This window comes from Arctopsyche grandis, chromosome 2 (genome assembly GCF_051622035.1).
Source record: "Arctopsyche grandis isolate Sample6627 chromosome 2, ASM5162203v2, whole genome shotgun sequence".
Lineage (NCBI taxonomy): Eukaryota > Metazoa > Arthropoda > Insecta > Trichoptera > Hydropsychidae > Arctopsyche > Arctopsyche grandis.
The window spans coordinates 18541177-18565352 of record NC_135356.1 but is presented as its reverse complement, the minus strand read 5'-3'; the positions used below and the strand labels follow the sequence as shown (position 1 = coordinate 18565352).

Below are 24176 nucleotides of genomic sequence, written 5' to 3'. Positions count from 1 at the left end.
TATAGTTTATATATGTATACATACATATATTCATTTAGTTTGGCTAAACATAGTACATTTTTTTATTACTTGAGATTTTTTTTATGTAAACGTAGTTTTTACAGGATAGTATTATATTTTAATTGTTATTGGTTGTATGAATTAGAATTTTATCGGTTTAATTCATAAAAAAATAATAACTATTATACAACGTAATCGATTATTAAAACTTTGTCATTTTACATTTGATATATTATATGAACATTGCATATATTATATTTGAAAGAAAATACTAACGAAAAGCATCGTGAGAGTAGGTGTTTTAAAAGTAATGTATTATATTTAAGAAAAATTTATTAAATGTTATGATTTTTAATTTTAAAATCATTTTTGTGCTCGAATCACGCTCTACAGAATTTTGGGAAAGTAAAAATATTTTTAAACATGCGTATGTACAGTAAAATGATTAAAATATTAAATTAAAACACTTCCTCCATCATATTAGTGATGCTACGGGGCATCGATGCGTTTTTTCTCGTCGAAAAAAATTATATTGTTCAGTTGCTTATATATTTGTAAATAAATTAATCCACGTGTTGAGCAAAACAATTTGTACACAAAATACAACGTTAATTATTAAATACATCTATATTATATTACATATGCGAAAAAATCCGCTTTGTTTCTGTTAAGCCTAATCATATAATAAATATATGTATACATGTGCTGGAAGATGCAATATACGAGTAACTTACTTTTTTAGAGCTACACAAGTTAAATGTAAGAGATTCTTATGAAAAATGTTAGGTATATGGATGTGTTGAAATCAATTAAAACTGATTTGAATTATTGGACGTTCTAAAAAGTACTATAGGTATATTTGCACGACTCTATATTATATATATTTATACGATAGATTATTGTATATTGTATTGATCACGCTATTTATTATTTAACTATTAATTTGTGATAATTTTTTTATTTAGAAAATGTATAGTTAGCATGGGTAAGAGTTGATAATATGTGTAAGATAGGAGAATAAATATTATTAAAATATATTAACGAAAATCGATATTTTATTTATTCATCTCTCTATATAACATCTTATGTGAAAATCATTTCTCCGAAGAAAATAATCCTCCAATTATTCAATAAAACTTTGCCAATATTGAAGGTTTGAATTGCTGTCAAGTAATGTTTTGATTTTTTTATATTATGATCCGTCGAATAAAACATGTAAAATTCGACTTTTTTCCGGAAATAATTAATATAATATGATATAAAAATAAATAAAACAAAAAAATTCAACATTTTGTGGTAGATTTTATTATATGTAATTGCTCAAGTATAAAATCCATCGTAATAAATTCATCTGCGCCACGATTTAAGAATGACAAATTAGATTTTTCTATGCCCACATATGTATCAAATTTATACTCATACATATTATTTTATAATATACAAACTTATATGATCATACCCAAAATCTGATACACTTTTTTGAAGAAAATTCTTATACAATTTTATTGATAATTTAGAATCGAGTCGCAGATTTATAATGAGATGTTATAATATCTTACATCCAAAAAATTCAATATGTGTATAATAACTACCATATAATTTTAGACGGTTCATTGAACCGATATGCTTGTTTACACGCATTTAGCGTGAAAAATACAATGTTTTTTTTAATTAGTAGGTGTATAACAAAATATATGTATTTTTTAATTAAAATTACATTTAATGTCTTGGAAAAGATAACTTTGAGCAAAAAGTATTTAATTAAAGTCGTAACTCCGTACATGTATGAATGTTTCATTATCAAAATATTTATGTAAAAAATTGTTATTTAATTAATATTATATTATACGCCTAAACGTGTATACTAAGTATGCTAAAAAGCGTCGCTAGTCGTCTGTGAGCTCCCCACACGTCTAGCGACCAGTGCGAATATTTTAATCTAAAAAGAATAAACCTATAATAAAAGTCTACGAAAAAAATAGTATATATGAAAAGCATTCATTTAAATAGCATAGTGTCAGATGCGTTCTAAATTGTGCAACTGAACGGACGCTTTTCTAGTTGCGCTCGCACTGTTTTGCACGCGTGGCTTTTGCTAATTAAAACTTAGCACTTGCCTACCGCCAAATCTGACGTTGATATTTCTTAAATTATATCTACCAAAAAAAAAATCATATAAAAAATGTTAATATCAAAGTTGGATTAATTGATCTTGGACATACATTTGTAGAAAATTATATGGACTGTGACGCTTACAGCCATTTGTTACCCTTCAGTAAATTCTTGAATGCTGACTTTTGTGCCGGTGATGAAGCCGAGCACGCCGAAAGTCACCAAAAAACCGTTTTTGATTAGAAACCATTTGCTGTTGCAATAGTCAGGGTGGTTCCAAAACGCTACCAGTTCGATTATGGCCGGAAACATTAGACCCAAAGTCGATAAGCACACGGCGCCGATCAGCGTGATGAAAGGTCCCAAATTTGGCAACGCTATAGCTAGCAAAACTGTGCCGATCACTGTGACGATTCTCAGGGCGTATTCGCCGAAGTTCTCCTTTCCTTCGAAGCGATGCTTTATGTTTTTCCATATGATCTCCATGGGGACGTAGAATTGAAGGCTGTAAGTCAGGAATACGGCCAGAGCTATCATCACCTTCACAGACTGGGCCATCCTGAAAAAGGCACAATTTCATAAACATCAATAAGACATAAATATTATAATACACAATTATATACACAGATAATAAAATTAATCATTTATCATTTGAGCTAACTTCCATTCAAATGTTCTGAACAAAATTATAAAAATAATCACCCATGAAAAATAGTTCAATAAGGCCTGTGAAAACGGCTAAAAATTGATAAACATAACGAAATTTTAAATCGTATATGATTTTGTTACTTTGTATAAAAAATGTCAAAGTTAAATTGTATTCTGAAACAAAACGTTCGTTTTCATATAAAGATTGTGTATAAAATAGTAAATATTGAAGTTTCACGTTTTGGTCAGTTCAGTAATGTGTAGGTTTCTTTATTAAAACTAGAAGCTTAAGTTTTAAGTTGTACGAATCGTGCAAAACTAGAGGAGAAAATTCGAAGCACTCACAATGCATAGTTTAATAATAGAAAGGCAAAAATAAAATTCGCACAAGCGCAATAAATTTCCACTGAAAATAAATCGCAACATTAAACAACGAAAAACAATCGCATTAGATGACGCCCGCGTTCGCAAAATCGCAACTGCACATTATTAATTTTTTACTCAACTTACACTTGATCAGTGGGCAGATTTAGGGTGACAGTAGCTTTGGTGTTTTCTCCGTATTTTAAATATCCAAGGAATCCAGTGATGCTGTACATGAGCACGACGATGCACATGCCCAAGTTGAGTACACTAGGACAGCCAATAAAGTGATGGGGATTCTCCATGTTGTTCTCGAGGGGCAAAACTACACCGATGCCTTCCAGGGCGAAAATAGCTGTGCCGAAAAATACCGGAAGTTGACTCCAAGAGGCGAATACAGGTCTCGAATCGAGAGGTGGAAGATCAATGCATATGTAGTAGAAGGAAATCGCCATTCCAACACCGATAAGGATATTCGCTATCATCGAGAACGGCGATAAAAGCTTGAGGTTTCGTATGAGGTTCAGAAGTATAAGGAAAGGCATGAGGAGGGCCATGTAGATCCTAACATCCATATCTTGACCAGTATAGTGATCTACGACTTGCTTCAAATTCGACGAGACGAATACTACGTATATGCAACAACAGCCTAACAAGTCTATCACCAGGAATGTATTGATGACAGCTCTGAAAAATAAGGCCAAACGTAAGGTATAAATAAATTCACTATGAAAAATAATTTAATGTAAAAAAATCTCACTTGGCTAATCTCGAGTATTTGTGCAATGCGGGAGGTCCTGATAAAAAAGCGATTTCGGCTGTTTCGGCAAATCCCAATGAAGGAATATGGTTTCTTTTGCATAAATGCTGAGCTGTTTTTACCAAAATGTGGACGCAATATGTGCAAATTGCACCAATGGCAAATGTTGCAAGTACGCCCACCCAAAGTCCTGCGTGCATTACGGCTCTAGGCATTGAGAGGATGCCGCTGCCTAGAGATCCTTTCAGCAGATGAATGAATGTATCGTAGTCCCTTTAAAGATAATGAAAGTTTAGAAATTTATATTATAGATATATATATAATATTTTGTTAATATCACTACTAAATTTATATGTAAGATTGATCACACTTTACTGTTTGAAATAAATACATATGTATATGAATGTACATATGCACATATTGATTTTTCAGATAAAAAATAAAAGTGTACTACAAGAAGTCTTTTTAATATAAAAATAAAAGGAGGAAAGTTGATATAATATTTTTCTTTTAAGCTTTTTTTCGTTTATTTTTTAGTCAAATTCATAACGTAATAAGTTTACGTACGAATTAAATAACATAAAGATGACGAATCGATTATCAGAAGCTAAGAAAGTTTTCTCTAAATTAAAAATACTTACGATGTCGGATGTGTTAATTTTCGATGTTCAAAAGGATTGTAATCATCGTCGATTTCTGCATCGACATTCGGTGAATCGACCAATGGTACAGTCGAACCAGCTTCCATATTTATCATTGCGGTATTCTTGTCGCATTTGTATCTGGAGAATATTTTAAATAAAAATTTATAAAGAGCGAAATTCATACATTATTTGTATTACTCATAAATTTTTGTATCGTTTATACACTGCCATATATGTATGTATGATTTATCGTACTGTAAATCGATACCTGTCCTAAATAACAAACACATCTTAGTAATCGAGTTAGACGTTACATTATGATAAATACATAATTACATATATGTAAAATGTGAAATAAATAACTGCAAAATTACTCACTTGACAGTCATCATGTCGACAAGTTCAGTGCCTCCTTTGACAATGGTTGCATTTTTTTTCGTTTTCGGCACCATAGGGGTTTGCTGAAACAATTCATACAAATGTGTACATGAAATTAACATCTAACATCAGAAAATAACGGAAAAATGTACAAATGCGCAGTTCAATTGACAATAATGTATAAATATTTCAATGTTGGTATTTCACAACGTTCAAATCCGTCACCAAATTAATGATTTATTATACTTTGTTTTTATTCATATTATATGGAATGGTACGTACATATGTACTATATGCAGGAAGGAAAATAATGAAGTTTATTTTAAATTTAGACATGCATGTACATAAATACCAAGTACATACGTGTGTATTTACATACATATTTACATGTATGAAAAGTCGTCGTAGTGTAAACGAACAATAATACCGTATTAACTTGACAATGAAACGTTTCAAGTCTGTGTCACTGAAAAGTGTCGTAATCGCATATGCATTTGTGAAGTACCAATTGAATCCGTCGCAATAAATACATCGCAAGCCATAACATATGAATACTTTAATAATTATGCAAAAATTACTACAATAAATAAAATAAAATCTTAATATTAAGAAGTTCACATGCTTTTCATAAAAAAAATATTCTATGCATTATTATTAAAATATGTAGGAAAATTAAATGGACTCATATTAGGTCTTAAATATATGTTCGATGAAAATAGTAAATTCATCTACATATGTATGTATGTACATACAATTATGTTATACATATGTATGTACATATATTGAATATAAAATGTTTTTCGAACTGAAAAATTTATTCGCAAGATTCTTGACTCAAATTCATAAACTTAAATAATATAGTTTGAGAATAGTTTGAATTCTATGTTTTGTCATTCATAACTACTTTATTGATCATGGCTGTATTGCGCTTCATTTGGATTATACCAAATTATAAAAAACGGTCTTTTTAAAATAATTATTAGTTAATTTCAACAACCGCCCTACTCGTTGATTAAATGTTTGATAGATTTGGTGCAGGTGAAATTTTACTTCCAATGTTTTGCCGTAAAAAAAATGACGGAATGCATTGGAAAAAAACTACCGGAACAGGAAATGCCTGTTTTGTTTACAAATTTAAAGATTAATTGAGATGTGCAACTTATATATAATTAACGATGAGTTATTAATAAGTGTAGGAAAACAAAATTTTTTTCTTTATTTATAATTTATGGTAAGTGCTAGGATTGATTATTTCATTCAATTGAAAAGAAAACAATAAAGAGTTTTCTTTCTGAATTGATAAGCATTTACATATGTAGTCTAACAAAACAGTTCAACACGTCAGATTACAATTCAATCACGAAATTAACTATTAGATGTAAGTAAATTAAAAATTAACTATTAGATATAAGTAAATTAAAAATTAACTGTTAGATGTATATGAAGTTAACTATTAGATGTAAGTAAAAAAAGGTTTTTTAAATTTTGACGTGGATAGGTAAAGATAGGTGGCCTTACGTCGAATCAATTAACATACGATTAAATAATCGGCTATTAAGATGCTACTAGTTTTATGAACGTATGTACATAGGTACTTGTGTAACACAAATAAACATATGTACATAGCTTTAACGTTTGTATTAATAAAAATGTCTTTTTGTCAGAAGCTGCTACTAATTTTGGGATAAACTCCACATTCGTGCATTTACAGTAACATATTATTCATACTGAAAAATAAAACATGAAAAGCAAAAGACGAAATCTTTGACGTTCACGCTTGAATCGATTTTTCGCGCCATTAGACTGGCGTTTGAGTGAAAATATGAAAATTGTGCGAGCATTTTTCAAGTGCATCAGAACAATATAATAAGTGACGGCGTGGCCAATTCTCAATGTGCCGAGACGAATTGACTGATAGCACTGCGAAAGTAAATGTATAAATAAATTCAAAACTGAAAAAAATTAAACCTTCAGCCTTCGTTCGCATAATATGCGATAAGCATTGACTTAAAATGAAATATCGATAGATTATTAATATTGATATTTGATTACACAATATCCAGAGAAATTTCATCGCAACCACCGAGAAGCAGAAGACAATGGAAACAATCGTATTTTCTAAAGAATGACACACATTTTCTTAATGTTTTATTTTTCACACTTAATGTTTTATTTTTCGATCCGCGCATTATTTTAGATAAGTCCCTTTCATACTTTTTATAATTGAATAATTAAAAAAATAGCAAAAAAAAATTATCATAGTTCTGATATTTTTTTGCATATTGAAATACAATATATATGTACATATAAGTTTTTTTTTGTTTTTGCAATAGGGCCTGGAATTATTTTCCCCAAGACCCGAGATTCCTTTCGGTGGCCCTGTATATGGGTAAAATTTGATTCATTTAATCGTGAATATCACCCATCATATGCATAGGTTGAAATAGGAAGGTAATATATGTATGTATGTATATTCTCTACAAACATTATGTAGAAAAACGCAATTTGGCAGTTGAAAAATTTTATTGAATGACCAAAGATGTCCCTTAGCTCTATGTAGTTAAGCAATGTAAGAATATTTTACATACTGGATGTAATATTTTGGTTAAATGTGATATTGTATATATGTATATGTACAAATGTAAAAGCAATAATATCAAATGTAAATTAAATTAAATTTTTTTGCATTTTTAGAGGAAAAAAAAAGATATTTCTGCTTATAAGTATACATGTAGATTTGACAAAAGTTTCAAGTATGTACATATACAAAATTAAAATAAATTGAGATAAATATAAAACGAACGAAACAAATTGAACAATAGAATATATGTATGAATTTGAAATTTATCTAATCTAAAGTTAATTAAATTTAACTATCATCTTTGGTTCACTGGAAATAATTATAAAAAATCTAATTAATTACACATATAAAAGCTTCTTCTTTGGAATAAGTTTGATCTTATTCATGAGAGGAAATGCTATAGTCACCCGTTATCTCTGTATACATACATATGTACGTATGAATATACATACATATGTATGTAAGTCATCTAAAAATTTACGTATATAAGATTAAATGAATGTAAATAAGTAGTGCACTCCCTATATTTTTATATTAGACAAAAGACATAAATTATCTGTATAAATGTACGTCAAATCATTAACAAACTGGTGATAAAAAAGAGGAAACGAAGATATTTATGAAATTGGGTTGGAGTGCTTTCGGGGGAATTAATGCCATTTGCCATCAAATCAAAAGAAGTAAAATATCTTCGATCAATGCGTCTTGCCAGTGATGACATATGGAAGCGAAACTGAAAATGATTGTTTTTGTTATATAGTTTAATATTTTTTATATATGTACATATGTATATAAAATGTAGTTTAATGTGAATCGATAATTCTGTTGAAGGAGAAGAGCTTTTGAAATCAATTTTTGATCCACTAAACGAAAAATTTTCATAAATAGTTGACCACTCCACAAAAAAGTTTGAACAATGAACGAATGTTTATAGAAGCCACATGAGATAAATGGTATCTGTTTACTTTGTGACCATATCAATTAATTGACATTCAGCTCTGGCACTACAATAAGTCTTCTGAAATTAATACAACGTATAATGTTTTCTAAATTATGTATTAATTATGGGCATTATCATCATCGATGCACGGATGTTATGTATGTATATTTGTATGTTATGTATACATACAAATTATGTATATTTCGCCCTATGTATTGATTCTATAAATTTTGTGATTTGCACCGGTTGAGATCTCGAATGCGTTATACGAGGGCGAAGGGTATACACACAAGGGGGAGGTGAGTGGGTGGGATACGAGGACATCGACGTCGAAAACTTGACCTTGAAATCCCGTCAATCTCGCTGACGAAGCTGTTGGCATCGAGTGTGACGCTTGCGCAATACATAGACGAGAGCGTACCAGAAATACCGAGAGCAACGCGCCCCACAGTTTGAGCGTCGCTTGACGCCGGAAGGTGTTCGCTTTTATGCCGCACATTGCCAATTCCGATCTTCAAGATCGATACAAGGCTGGTTCGAGCTACATATATCTATCTGATGTTTATTTACGTGTAATATAATATTAAATTATATTTTAATATTGGCAGATCAGAATTAATTAATTTTTATTAAACCTTTATTAAACTTAAAAACTAAACAGATTCAATTAATTATTTTGATTATGTTTCATTTATTCTGTTTGATTATATTTTGGCCGCAAATCTATGAATGTGTGAAAAAAGCTCCTTACAGTCACATCCAGTACTAATGTTAGTGACAGATTGAAAAACGAGGGAAAATTTTTACACTGTAACAAAACTTCATCTATTGTTACTACAAACATACTATAGAATTAAAGATAGATAAAGTAAATATTTGTAAGCTCTATAATAATACAAAACTTTTTTTTAATAATACAAGATTTTTTTTGTAAGAAAGCAATTTCTTTACAAAAGTTTTCATTGTAAAATTTATAATTCAATATATACATATCTTATACGTAAGATTTTAAAATGTTCTATGTTTACTTTGAAGAAATGAATAGATTGAAGAATGGGGAGGCGAATCATTTTCTTTTTATGTCTTTTAGTGGGTGGTAAATATGTAGTACATCGCAATCAAATTTTAAAATAACGCGTCTATAAAACGATCTGGGAAAACATACAAATTAACACAATAAATAGACTGCAATAAGAAAAACTCAAAATGAGTAGGAGTTTGCGAAGTGTGGCACACAAGATTTTCCCAAAATTTTATTTTATCCAACTATGTAGTAACTTGAATTTTCTAAACGTTTTGCTTAAGAACTTGAAAATAATCCACTTTTAACTTAACCTTAACATGTATATAACATATATTAACTTAACCTTAACATAACATATATTTTAATGACTGTTTTAAAAAAAAAACAGTCATTAAAATATAGTTACATATTATTAGTTTTGAGCATACGTACGTGATAGTATTGGATGTGGTGATTAACATTAAGTGTACGTACTGAGACCAATTTGAAGTATCAATTAAGCCGAAAATCAATTCAGTGGTCGTCAAATCGGCGACGATAGTCAAAAGAGACACTTTTAATTCAATCTGTTTTGGCACAAGCCGTTACACAAGTTATTTTCAGCTTGTTTACAATGCTTGCTCTGGTTACGTTCGCTGCTAGTATGTGGTCGATCGCAATAATATGTTATAACATGTGTATTTTCCGCATAATAAATTCACATATAATACAAATGTCAGCTCATTGCACCTGGAATGGCAGTCTTCTTGATTTGGATAAGTAAAAAAATATCGTCGATGACTCCCTAGCAAATGCAAAATACAAAAATGTTTTTATCGCTATTTATTTTTATTAAAATTTAATTTAATTTTAATAAACATTTATTGATCAAAAAATAAAATAACACAAAAAGGATTTTGATTCCAGGTTCTGACACAGGACTGTATCGGCAATGTTGAATCGATCTGCAAGGGATCAATTTTTTTCGAATAATTCAAATTATTTTTATTTTGTATGGAATTTAATTATAATATTAAATTTATTTTGAGCTTGTGGGGATGTAATTAAACTCTATTTTCAATTAAATTCCTTTTAGAGGATGAGAGGTCGGAGAAAATTAAATGAATTTCTCAGTTATAGTTACTTTCTGAACTCAATTTTTGTACATTAGAATATTAACATAAAATATTAGTATAAATAATTAATATTTTAAAATATTCAAAAGCTTATTTACTTAATGCCTTAGTTTAAGTTCTTGCGTACAAAATCCCTTCTCATAACTTTTTGTTTTAAAAACTATTTTGATTCAAATTATTAATTATTTTTATACAAATTTAAAAACTTAAATAATATTGAACTGTATTCATATATGTACTTTGTTATACAATGTAATAAATAAAGAAAGATATTTTTTTTTTTTTCGGAAATTTTTCGGGTTTTCAAGTATTTCTAAGTTGACGACAATGGAAAAAAATGACATTGGCGAAAATGAAGTTGCTCATTATAGATATTTTATTACTAGGTATATTTAAAAACAATGCTCGTGAATCCCCGGATTTGGCACATGATCGCAAAAGTTCTTACAAACAGCTTGGAAATTATAATACCTTTTAATTGGCATAATTTGTCCTAAAATCATATTTACTTTGTTATTATATTTAAATTTTTATTATAATTGCTGTCTATACGTTTATTCTTATCGCCTATAATTCAGTTTCGGTTTGAGGCTCCGGTCCTACATTATCAATTTTGGAAAATCGAATAATTTCCACGTACTGTGTGTGGCGTAAACCAATTCGCAAGTGCGTACTAATCATGAATTGTTTTTGAATTCACACATTTCACTATTTGCGAATCTACAAATTATAGCGTGTGAAAAAAAATACAGTGGATAAAATATTCGCTTTTCGATATACAAATGCGAAACTAATCATATCCGATTGTTGGCTTCATTTCAAGTTCACAAATGTAATCATTGCAATTTATGCTCTGTATTTTCATTAAAAGTCCCTTTCTTCTTATTTACTAATTTAAACGAGTACAAAAAGAGTGGAAACAATTTCAAAGGATTCGGATTTAGATTGTTTTGAACTCCTTTATAGCATTTTCATCACATTTAAACATCCGGGATTTGTGCTTTTATTCAACTTTTATTTAGAGTATCAAATCTCAGGCTCCCAAGCCTCATTTATAAGCTTTTAAACTATTTCATAAGTAGAAATTTGACGTCATAAAAACGACTTGGAGATTTTTGTTTGCTAGACATTTCTGTTTGTGAGTTAAATCTTACAAAAAAATTTTGATACACTTCAAGCGAGATTTTATTGAAAGTTTATACGGATTTCCGATGAAAGTATAGCTGTCTTATAATAATATGTGAATATATTGTATTTTACTAATAGTCAAAAATAAATAATGTACTTAACTGAATAACTGAAGCCGCGGAGATACAATTTCGACATTTTAAATAAAAGTTTTATTTGGATTTTAATGGAAAAACTGACGAGTCGTATGATAACGTATCTTGAATGCATAATTGATTGTGTATAATAAACTTCCGAAGCTTTGGTAGTTGCACACGTTATATACCTACCATGTATAGGTATATAACAGTTTGATGATGATGGATTGCAGTAGAGCACGTGGAACACATTGCCGAAATTCGTTTAGCGAATTTTCAAAGCCTGTCTCATAATTTTCGATGGTCCTTGACGCGTACCAAAAGGAGCGGGTAGGTGTTAACAAATGAACAAAGAATTCTTTCAATAAACGGCAATTTCTTTCACCACCCGGTGTGCGACTGATGTGCACCAATCAGTGCAAACAAATGGGAAGGACCAATTGTTCAATATGTGGGTCACAAACAATATTTTTAAAGGAAGCGTCAGATCACTCGCGAGAAGGCCACTAGGACATAACCGTGACTTACGGCGCTATTTGTATTTTAGCCCCCCAAACGCGCTCTCAAAACAAACAAGACACATGGTAATTTTTGATTGAATAAATTGTGTTGCGTAGGCGTGCGGGAAATAAAAATGTGCAGCGATAGTCGACGTGTTAACCAAGTGGTCCAGTGATGTTCCAACGGGAATAGTACGAACTGCGGTCTATTTATAAGCAAAGATAATATTGGCGCGCAGTCTCGTGTCGCATCGTTCGTTCGTCCCTGTCTACCAGGGCTTGTCAATATTATTATTTTATAACACTATATAGGCTTACCATTAGTCCCAGTTTGACCAGGATTGTTTCGCTTTTAAGATATGGCGCCGGCATCCTGAACCAGTTGTGCTGTTCCGGTTATTTAGTAAAAATTGAGAAGATTCGAATACACATATATATATCTACATGTACATATGTACACCACGGAATGGAAATTTTCACGAATGGGAATGCTAGATAATTTTTAAAAATGATTTTGATTTTTTTTTTACCTATTACATTATACCTAATACATTATATGTTACTAGACATTTTTTCAATTTGCGCCCCTATGTAATTTTATGTTTTGTTTTCAATAAGTATTTTTTAATCAGAAATAAAATGTTATTCTTATATTATATATATATATATATATATATATATATATATATATATATATATATATATATATATATATATATATATATATATATATATATATATATATATATATATATATATATATAATATATATATATATATATATACATATATACACATGTATATATGAAGAATTTTGAAGATACTCGAACAGTGGCTCATTGAGTTTATATTCTTCATAACAGATTTTATGTATTCATAAAAGATTGACATCTTTGTGTGTGATGAATCGTTAAATACAAACATTCTCATCAGATAGACGTGAAAAACTGAACGATTTTTAAATTTACGAAAGGGTACGAAAATATTGGATTTTTATCGAGAGGGAATGTTACATTTCCGGATTTCAGGAGAGGGAGCGGCGTTCCCATGCGCTCTCGTCCATTTCGAGCGCTGATATATGTACATACACACAGTACAAAAATAACAACTTCGGTAAATGACATATGACAGAATTAACATTGAAATAATTGACAGAATTGACCAGCTACAAATCTTGATTGAAATCATTTTCCGCTCAAATTAGCATGTTTCGATAAAAACAAAAAATATTAAAATAAAAAAACCAATACTTATAAACGTGATTAAGTAAAAAATCGAAAGTGAAGTAAAAAGAGGCTAGTAAAAAAATAGCGAAATTAGCTCATAATACGGAATACGGAAAAAAATAGTAAAAAAGCATGTTTTTGACTTTTAAAATTCGCTAGATAATTAAATATAAATATTTTAATATACGGCAATATGACTGCAAAAGTCAAAAATTTGTATAAGTTGCTCATTTTTTTAAATGCTTATTTTATTTTATTTATACCAGGAAGGCCTAGCAGTTAAACCCAATGCGCCTTCCTGGAAAAAACCATTTACATAAACATACACTCTATCTTTATATACATAAATATATACACGTATGTAATATATACATATATGTACATATGCATATGTACGCAGACGATATACATATGTACATATATCGTCTGCGAATCGAAGGTGACAGTAAATATTTTATTATGCCTTATCCAATTCCAAGTTCCTGAAAACGTTTTCGAGTATACTGAATTCAATAATTTGGAAGATATGGTATTTCATTTTCTGATTAAGACCAACCGAAGCTGTGGTGTTCGTATACATATATATATATATATATATATATATATATATATATATATATATATATATATATATATATATATATATATATATATATATATATATATATATATATATATATATATATATATATATATATATATATATATATATATATATATATATATGTACATCTGTATTTTGCAACTACATATGTATGTAACAACCCCATATAGTAGGTTTCTGGAACTTTCTGCGTTTGTTTTCGTAATCTACGAAACAAAACCCTAGTTTTGTAGTGGTCTTTATAATACGATAATTTTATTTAGACATTTTATTTATATTCAGCAATAAAATTTTTTACATAAATTAATTATTAATTTTCGCAGTTAAAAGTAACCTAATAGTTTGTTATCCCAAATAATAACTAGACACATACATACATATATGTACATATGTATGGTATATATATGTATTATATATAGATGGAGATGTAACTTAATTATTGTAGTACTATGTGTGCATTTATCTATTTTCAACACAATTTAATTAACGCCGCTAATGAATTATACACGGAATATAAATGTGTTAATGATACATCAAATTGATTATTATTATGCGAAAAAATTATTTGAATTTATTTTCGATAAGACGACTTTTTTTAAATGAAAACAGTCCAGAAATTTTCTATTTTAATGCAATGGAAACATTCGTGAGTTCCAACATTATTGAAGTCAGATTTTATTTCAAACATACGCCAACATAAATATTGTTTCTATAACAATATTTCATATGAAATTCTTCTATTTAATTATATGTACTATGTACATATGTAACAATGACGTCCATTGGCTATTACTCAGGGTTTTCGCTGCATAACTTATTAACTAAATATCTATGAAGATGCTAAATACATAAATGCATTGTGATTTATATGTCAAATAGTAGGAGATTCATTTATGATAAAAAAAATTAATTTACTAATAAAACATGAAACCACCACGAGATATACGATTTGAAAAGTACAATCGCATTTACCATAAGAATTTTTCAACACTTTAACTGAATTTGAACTAAATTTTATATTGAACTTAAACTGAATTGAAAATTATGTATACATTTTTTTCGTTAGCTTAAAATTAAAGATAATTTTGAGATTTAAATATGTTCCAGTTGTGGCTTATATGATAAAGTGAATATATGGTAATTTTGAAAAAATGGACCATAAAAAGGTTATATGTAGTTCAATTTTAATAGTCCGACTATGCTACGAGATTAACATTGAAATATTTATATTTGTGCAATTATGTTACCGATAAGACAATCAGTTTATCGTTGAAAATTCATATTATGAACAAATTTGTAAGAATTGTAAATAAATTTTGTTTTTCCCTACTATGCCTTAAAAACTTATACAATAGAACAAGAGAACATTATGAATACTAATAACAAGAAAAATGTAGATGAATTAAAAATGTATAAAACAGAATCATTGAATCAGTAGCTTTTAGAAAAGTATTTGAGACATAATGAACGATAAAAATCTCGTGAAAATTAAACTCAAGTAAAACTTTATCTATGTACATACATATATTATGATGTGAATAATATAATATGGCTTGTGCGTTAATTGTATTTTTTACACATGAACAATATTATATTATATGTACATAGGAGATAGGAAACAAGGTATTAGTTACTGAATTGTTGATCATTACCATTGTTATTTTCTTTTCAAATTTTTATGTTGACTCAGTAGCGGATTAGTAAACGGAGGTGCCCCAGACGCATTTGTTTTTTGAGAAGAAAAAAAATGCTATCATCGTTTTATACCATTATTTTCAATATATGGTTTTTCATTAGGATTTTACAAAACCATATATTTATTTTTATGTATTTACTATAAACACTAACAGTATTTGGAATAAAATAGTTACTATTTCAAAATACTATGTAAAATAGGTACTAATTTCATTTATTCTTGGCTTACGAACATATTGTGGACAATGATAGTAATTAAGTTGTAAATTTTGGTAGCAAATGCCCATTTCGAGGCCCCCAAAGTACAGGCGCCTCTTCACACGCTTATTTTCAATGTTCGATAAACCGCCCCTGGGTTGACTGTCATAGATTCCCTTATGGGTCTCCTTTTTTTTAATAGACGATTTTAGTAAAAAAAATTATGTCATTAAAATTTTCATTTTGTATCGATGCTTTCCAGTAAAAATTAAACTATTGAATGATATACATCATTGAATGAGTCGTCAAAAGAAAATATTTATTTTATTATAAAATCACAGCCTAGTTCAAGGTTTTGAAAGAAGTTTTTTTACTTTATTGAATGAAACGAGTACATAAAACAAGTTTTAGAATTCATAACTTATTACTTATTTATTGTCATATTATGATTTTTATGATATGTCTTCTGTTGTTTTATTATTATTATTCATTATAGTACCGACATATTTCATTGACACAAGTATGTATGCATGTATTAGCAAATCGCTGTAAATTTTAAATAATTAAAGTTTTAAATAATTGAAGATTTTCTGTAATATATATGTATATACTTTTGATGTTTAAATAGTATATACATGTACATTGTAATCAGTTAATATTATACACATTTATATATTTATTAGTGTAATATACTCAAAGAAGTACGGAACGCTCTATGCTTGGCATAACGATGACAGATAAAAAACGGAATACATGGGTAAAAAGTATGACCAGGGTAGTGGATATAGTGGAGAGAGTGAAGAGATTGAAATGGCAATTAGCAGGTTAAGTAGCTAGATAAATGGACAAAAGGTGGAAAAAATCAGTGCAAGAATGGAACCCAAGAGAATGTAAAACAGTGAAAGGATGGCCACAAGGAAATAGGTGAATGAAATTAGAAAAATGTGAGGGGTGAGATGCGCGAAACACAGACGAATGGTTGTGTATTGGAGAGGCTTTCATACAGCAGTGGATTAAAATGGCTGTAAGATGGATGGTGATGATGATGACACATACACATAATTCATTCAATAAGACTTCAACATTACTAAATAAAAAAATTTCTAAAAATATTTTTAGAATTCAAACTCGCATGTATTATATTTATTATACACTTTGAACATACATCCACGCTATACACCCACACGTTTTTCTGAGATGTTTTATTTATTTTCTTCGTTACGTACGAAGAAAGAATATATCACAGCACTTGCATGATTTCATCAAACGATAATTAAATTTCATCGACGTTAAATCGATGAAATTGGTGAAGAACACACACGACTGACGGTTTATAACATTAATCTATATATAAATATATGTATATATATATATATATATATATATATATATATATATATATATATATATATATATATATATTATATATATATATATATATATATATATATATACACATATATATGTATATATATATATACATATATATATATATATATATACATATATACAGCAAACAATTAGAAACAGGTCACATTTTTGGGTTTTGAAAAATGTTTAAGTTTAATAAACTTTAGTAAAACAGCCATTACCAATATTATTTCATTGTTTGTACAATACAATATTTACTATAAGACTAGCCATGTTTAAGCGGTTTATATTACAAATACCGAGCGAAGCCGGGTAAGACCACTAGTACTGAACGATTTATAAAAATGATCTGAAAGTCTCTAGGATAAGAGGAAGCTTTTGTGTATGTAGGAATGCCATCGAAGCTGTCCTCGGCATGATGGGGAGAGGCAGGGAACTTGTTTCTGTCATCAAGCGGAGAAAGATGGAGTACCTCGGACACATGATACGGGGTCCAATATACGAATTTCTCCGTTTGATAACCATGGGGAAAATAGAAGGAAAAAATGGATTGGCAGGAAAAAGTTATCTTGGCTTCGAAACATGCGCATGTGGACCGATATGAGCGCCGAAGAGCTGTTCCGAGCCGCTGAAGACCGATGCGGATATATTCAAATAATCGACGAGGTGGTCGCCAACGTCCGGATGTGGACAAGGCATTAACAAGAAGAAGAAGGAATGCCATAATTTAACTTTACACACATACGTATATGTATGTATTTACTCAAATTAATATAATGATAAAAAACTTCATATTCGGTCAACCGGAAGCAGGATATTTTTTTTACAAACATCTTCCAAAAATCATCAAGTCTTGAATAGAAGAGGTAATCAATTCACATCAGTCAAAATCTTGAGATCGAAATTTGTCACAAAAATATTTCTACAACTTTATGTATATGTACATAAACCAAACAGTTTGATCGCATTGTGACATGAACGCACTGACAATGACTTGTATGTGCGTCTGTGGATTTCCGCGTCCGCCGGACTTGAACTGGCGACCTTCCCGTGTTTATTCTGGTCAACGCAAATTCCCTCCAAATTCTCCTGCATTATGGAGTCGCTTTGAACGCTTCTGGTAAATATTATTTTTAAATCGACGGGTTCGCGAGAGGTTGGAATACGGCCAAAACGCACCCAATCCCGAGAGCCGATTGGGATAGTCTTCAAGTCGCAGAGATCTAACTCTTCGACGACGGGCCGTCCACTGGGGTCCAAAATGACAATATTTCAATATATGTAAAATATACCTATCATTCATTAGAAATTATCGTCTTTGTAAATTGTTACTCAATAATTTATCAAATTTGGAAAAGATTTCGTATAATTTATATAATCAAGCCGTCTCAGGATTTCGAGTATTTTTCAAAAATATTTACTATTCTATAAATACTGACGATAACTGACGATATAATAAAAAAGCATTACAAGTATACCAGCAAAATCAACAAATCTATAAAATACATACTTACATATACAATATATACATGTGTATATGGAGGTTATGGTTAATGAACCAGTAACTATTAGCATAGACATATAAAATGTATGTATGTGTACATACATATATGTACATTTTGAAAAATAATTTATTGGATACATAATGGGCGATTTCTTTGAACGTCCCCGAATCAAAATGTTAAATAAAATTAAAAAAAAGTCTTTCTTCAATTAAAGTACCTTTTAGCATCCCCTTTGAGAAACTCTAGTTTTTTAGTCCCAATCCGATTGACAAGTTTTTGGCGAAGAGAAAAATGAACTTACAATATTTTATGGAATTTAAATAAAAATTAAATTAATTTGTATGGAATTTAAAAATAGGGAAGATCTAATGAATATGTAAATAGACCATTAAATTCAATCAGAACTCCCGGACTATCTGTGTGATTAAAGATGACTGTTATAGTGTGATTAAAGATGTCGTCACATTTGTTTATGAGCCGTGAATGCATTATATTTCTGAATCTTTCGATTAATTCACGTAGAAAATCTATATACATATGTATATATATATATATATATATATATATATATATATATATATATATATATATATATATATATATATATAATTGAATGTCTGCTTGTCTGTCTGTCTGTATCGTATAGGCTCCTAAACTACACAACCGATTACGACGGAACTTTCAGGAGTTGTTGTATCCATGTCCGGGATTATTATTGTGAAAAAACATCGCCCAAACAAGGAAACAGAATCGGGAAAAAGGGGAATGAGTGTCATTGCAACACGCAATAATTTCAAATGTTTTTGCGTCGCGACCTGCGTTGTTAGGGTAAAATAAACTGAATTAAATTAAATGTGTTCGCTGAATTGAATTGAATTAATTCGCAATTGAATTATTTTAAATGTGTTCGCTGTCTGCGTTTTTACGAAAAATGGGAACGGGAACGAGAACGGGAACGAGAACGAGAACGGGAACGGGAATTGCATGCGTTATTATGGCATTTCAACGCATGCCGGGTTCAGCTATTGTTAAATAAAAAATTGATTCAGTCCTTTAAAATAATTCAGAATAAAATAATTGCATGGAAATTTAGGCATGCACATTTATCCTATTACGATACATTCTGGCTATTTTTCGGGGTGTATTTTATGGTAGTTTATTTAACTGAAAAATAGTTTGTGAATTATAAAACGACTGCATTAATACTGATTATCTTTAAGCTAATAAAAAAGAACAATAAGGTTAAAAGAAAAATGGTTCACGTCATTAGAATTTACAATTCACATGTGTCCTAGTTATTTTTGTGTAGCAACTTACATACATACATATGTAAATTTGAATTTCTGCAACATTTGGAATATTTGTTGTTGTTTCAATGATTTCAATGATGCGCGTTAAAAATGTGTGATTCCCCTATTTAATGTATGTAATTACCTGATTAGTACGCTTTTCATTCGTTATATTATAACTGTCGTTATAAATTGTGATCCGTCACTTTAATAACATGATTTAAGATGACTCCATTATTAGAAATTTGATCCAGCAAATGATGTATAAAAATGCTCAATAATTCTTCTATACACATGCTCATACAATCGTGTTGATATAACTTCAGACGGAGCAAAATAACATGTCATACAATATGTTTAAGCTTTTTTTGAGATACACAAGATATAAAATGATATTTAAATTTTATGTAGAATATATTGAAAATGGATAAAGTTGAATACTTGAATCCAATTTAAAAATTGTCCGAAAAATATCTATGGTTTTTGTTGCCTTTTTTGAAATCATTCATACATTGATGCATGGTATATTAGGAAAAAATATTAATTGAATTTTTTTGGAATACCGCAATGAGTAGGAATTTAAACTAAACAATGATAAAATACATAGTATTTCAAGCAATTGAATAAATTCAGCAAATAGTTAGACGCAGACGAATAATTCAATGTAATAATATCCATCTTCCAATTGACGACAAACAGCGTACGAACCTGCCAAAAATTCCCCAGAGCCACGATAATTTTAAAATAATCGCCACTATTTTTGATGTTGAACGTGGCGTTTTTATATCGAGAAAAATAAACAATATGCAGTGCAACGATTGCAATTTACGTATGTGATTGCAATCAACGAGTGCAACGATTGCAATATTGGTTTTTGCGAACATCTCTTGGTGCAATGTCACTACACAAATGTACGATTTGGAATTCTTTATTAAATGCAAACAAAAAAATATAGCCAGATATGTTGGCAATCGCTTTATGGTTAAAATAAGAATAACATTTTATTGCTTTTTAATCACTGATTGCGTGTAGTGAGTGCATATCTGATTGGTTTTTAATATATGAGAATAATGTAAATAATAAAAAAAAACTAAACACCAAAATGGAGTGGTGTAAATTTAATATTTGGGATGTTTATAACTTAACACACCTACGTACATATGTAAAAAATAGCATGAATTATGAACGTATGTATGTATGTATGTACATACATACAGTATCCAAACGATTCGTTTCCCTGATTAATGATTATAAGTTATTCAAAGATCGTCCTGGAAATACTATACATATGTACTCTGATATTATTTCATACACAGATAAATGTATTACTTAACCTTGGTCCATTTATATGAAGGTTATATTTTATTGTTTTAAGTTAGCTAATACGTTTGTATTCTCTTTAAAATATTGCCTTTTAAATATCTTATCGATAGTAGAAACATATTCATTTTATACGAATAATTCCATTGTTTTTAAATTATGATGAATCGATTTATGTACTCGTATTCGTTTGCGAAACCTGCGAATCGTATTCGTAAGCGAAATTGGATAGCAGTATTTTGTTTAGTTTAAATACTTTGATCCACATATTTTTCGTAGTAATGATATTATTACTTTATTTATGTTTTACGTTGCTATTTTTTTCATGTGCAAGTGTTATTGAAACTTGACCTTCCCGCTGTATCTTTAGTACCTACTGTAAAGTACTAAAAGTTTTATTTCAAAAGTAAAATTTTCATATTCAAGGAAGAATCATTGAATGATTGTGAATTTTCATGAAGGTTGAAGCGGCTTAGAAAAATTGGAATACATATGTTTTAAATTAAAAATAAATGTCCTTTGATTTCATTGTTTGAGCATCTTGAATATTTATTTTTAAATGCGTTTTAATAACAAATTTTAAGTATCGTACATAGATTGTATGTCATGATTAATAAATCGAATCGAAGCAACTATGCCATGACGATGAAACACCTTCGGTCTGGTAATTGTGTGTTTTATATATCAACTGTGTATAAATAGTGGGAATCAACGCGGTAAATATAAAAATGGGCAGTTAACATGTTGCAAATTAAATTGGGATCACCAAAAAAGTATTGCAAATAGATGAAAACGTGACGCAAAATGAAGTAAATATAATACGAGAGAAAAGTCTAACGATGTATCTCAGTGACGAATATGAAAAAATCACGAGCCAAAACGTCGTTTATTACATAATAAACACGGGGATCGAGATAAATAGTATCTCAGTGGGCTAAACCCCAATAATATTTTCACTTTCCTCAATACCGATACCCTGTGCACATGTTTTAAATGAAATCGAATGTCTGCAAATATTATACAATTTAATTACATATATCATGCATATCTACACACAACTATTAAATTCTGAACGATTCATTAAGCACGAAATCATTTCGACTATGATAAAGATTTGTGTCAATATACACTATTCAATAATAGAAAGATCGAAAGTGTTCTCAGTCGCATTATAAGCAATAAGCATTTTTATTTCATTAATATGATTTAAAATATGTACACAAGGCAAATTATAAATTTCGACAAATATGCGCCGACTGTAAATGTGTATGTGCTAAAAAAATTTTATTTCACTTCAATATATTCATGGAATTTGAAAATATATTAAATTTTATAATAAAAAAAATAGCGCCGAATTAAACAAAAAAATTTGACACGATAAAAATAGTATGAAAATAAACAAAAAATATAGACCGGTTTTTAAACAAATTATAACTAATTTTGACTTTTCCGATACTTTCCGAATGTAATGAAATTAATTGACTCGTTGAAAAGAGTGAAAATTAAAAACTAATACAAAATCATTTTCCATTCATTCTGTAATACACAACATTTGTATTTATAAATATATATATATATATATATATATATATATATATATATATATATATATATATATATATATATATATATATATATATATGAACTACGGTCCGGTCAAATAGTAATATCAATGTTTTTTTTTCAAGTGTGACAGTTCACTTGTCAACACGAGTGCGCTGGGAAATTCGGCGCGAGGGCGAGTTAATTTTCAGTGGTGGTTGTTTTTCGTTATTTTCGACTTACCCTATAGTCACCATTGAGTGCGGCGGCCGAATTGCTTTTGGGCATCGCTGAATAAAGGGCGCCGTCTGCGTTTCAGATTGCCGTCGTCGTATTCACTATATATGTAGAGTGTTGTAAATACGTAGCGTGTGTCCAAGCGTCGGCCGAAGAATGACGCCTTGGTAGTGGCAAAGGGGCCAAGTCTTCGAAAGATCCCCACCACCTGACACAGCAAATTAATAGATTGTATGCGAAGTGCGATTTTCCAATGCGAAAATTCCTACTGTAAACGGATATATTATGTGTGAAAGATGCCGATTGTCAGACGGAATTTAAGGTAGGTATTCGCGGGATTTAAGGTGGGTTTTGAACCGTGGAATTGAAATTAAATGTGTGTACGTTACATACAATATGCGTTAAAATCACTGTATGTGTGTACAAATGTAACGACGCTTGGAATATTGGCAGTAAAAAATATTTGCTATGAGTGATTCAGAATTTTTTACTTTATTTTAACAGTGTCGTGACATCTTTTATTTTTTTACCTTATTTTTATGTCACATTAGTTATCATGGCGACCAACTTTTTACTTGGGCATTATACAAAATATCGATCGTTGAAATTTAGAATTGTTTTTAGTATTTTTTTGTTGATATTTTATTTGTTACAATGCCAGAATAAGGCATACAATTCCCGTTCCCGTTCCCGTTTCAAGTGATGGTTGGAACTGAACAACGTCTCTTAAGCACCGTGTCTTCATAAACCTACTGGTAACGTGGTTACCAACTAACAAATTTTCTTGGCTACACAATGGCGCTTCAAACTTTCACGTCGGAAAAATCGTAATTACGAATAATATTATTAAGAGATTTTT

The 24176-nt window shown here is 29.5% G+C and overlaps 1 protein-coding gene across 1 annotated transcript; it reads right to left on the bottom strand.

Annotated features, from left to right (window-relative positions):
- Nucleotides 1-1293: 1293 nt before the first annotated feature.
- Nucleotides 1294-23475, bottom strand: LOC143922533 (proton-coupled amino acid transporter-like protein acs). Its single transcript, XM_077445800.1, has 6 exons — nt 23324-23475; nt 4906-4988; nt 4525-4665; nt 3884-4156; nt 3271-3810; nt 1294-2671 (listed from the first exon to the last, which is right to left on the bottom strand). Exons 1-6 carry the CDS (start codon nt 23366-23368, stop codon nt 2266-2268), a joined length of 1488 nt encoding a protein of 495 aa, XP_077301926.1. The 5' UTR covers nt 23369-23475; the 3' UTR covers nt 1294-2265.
- Nucleotides 23476-24176: the final 701 nt, after the last annotated feature.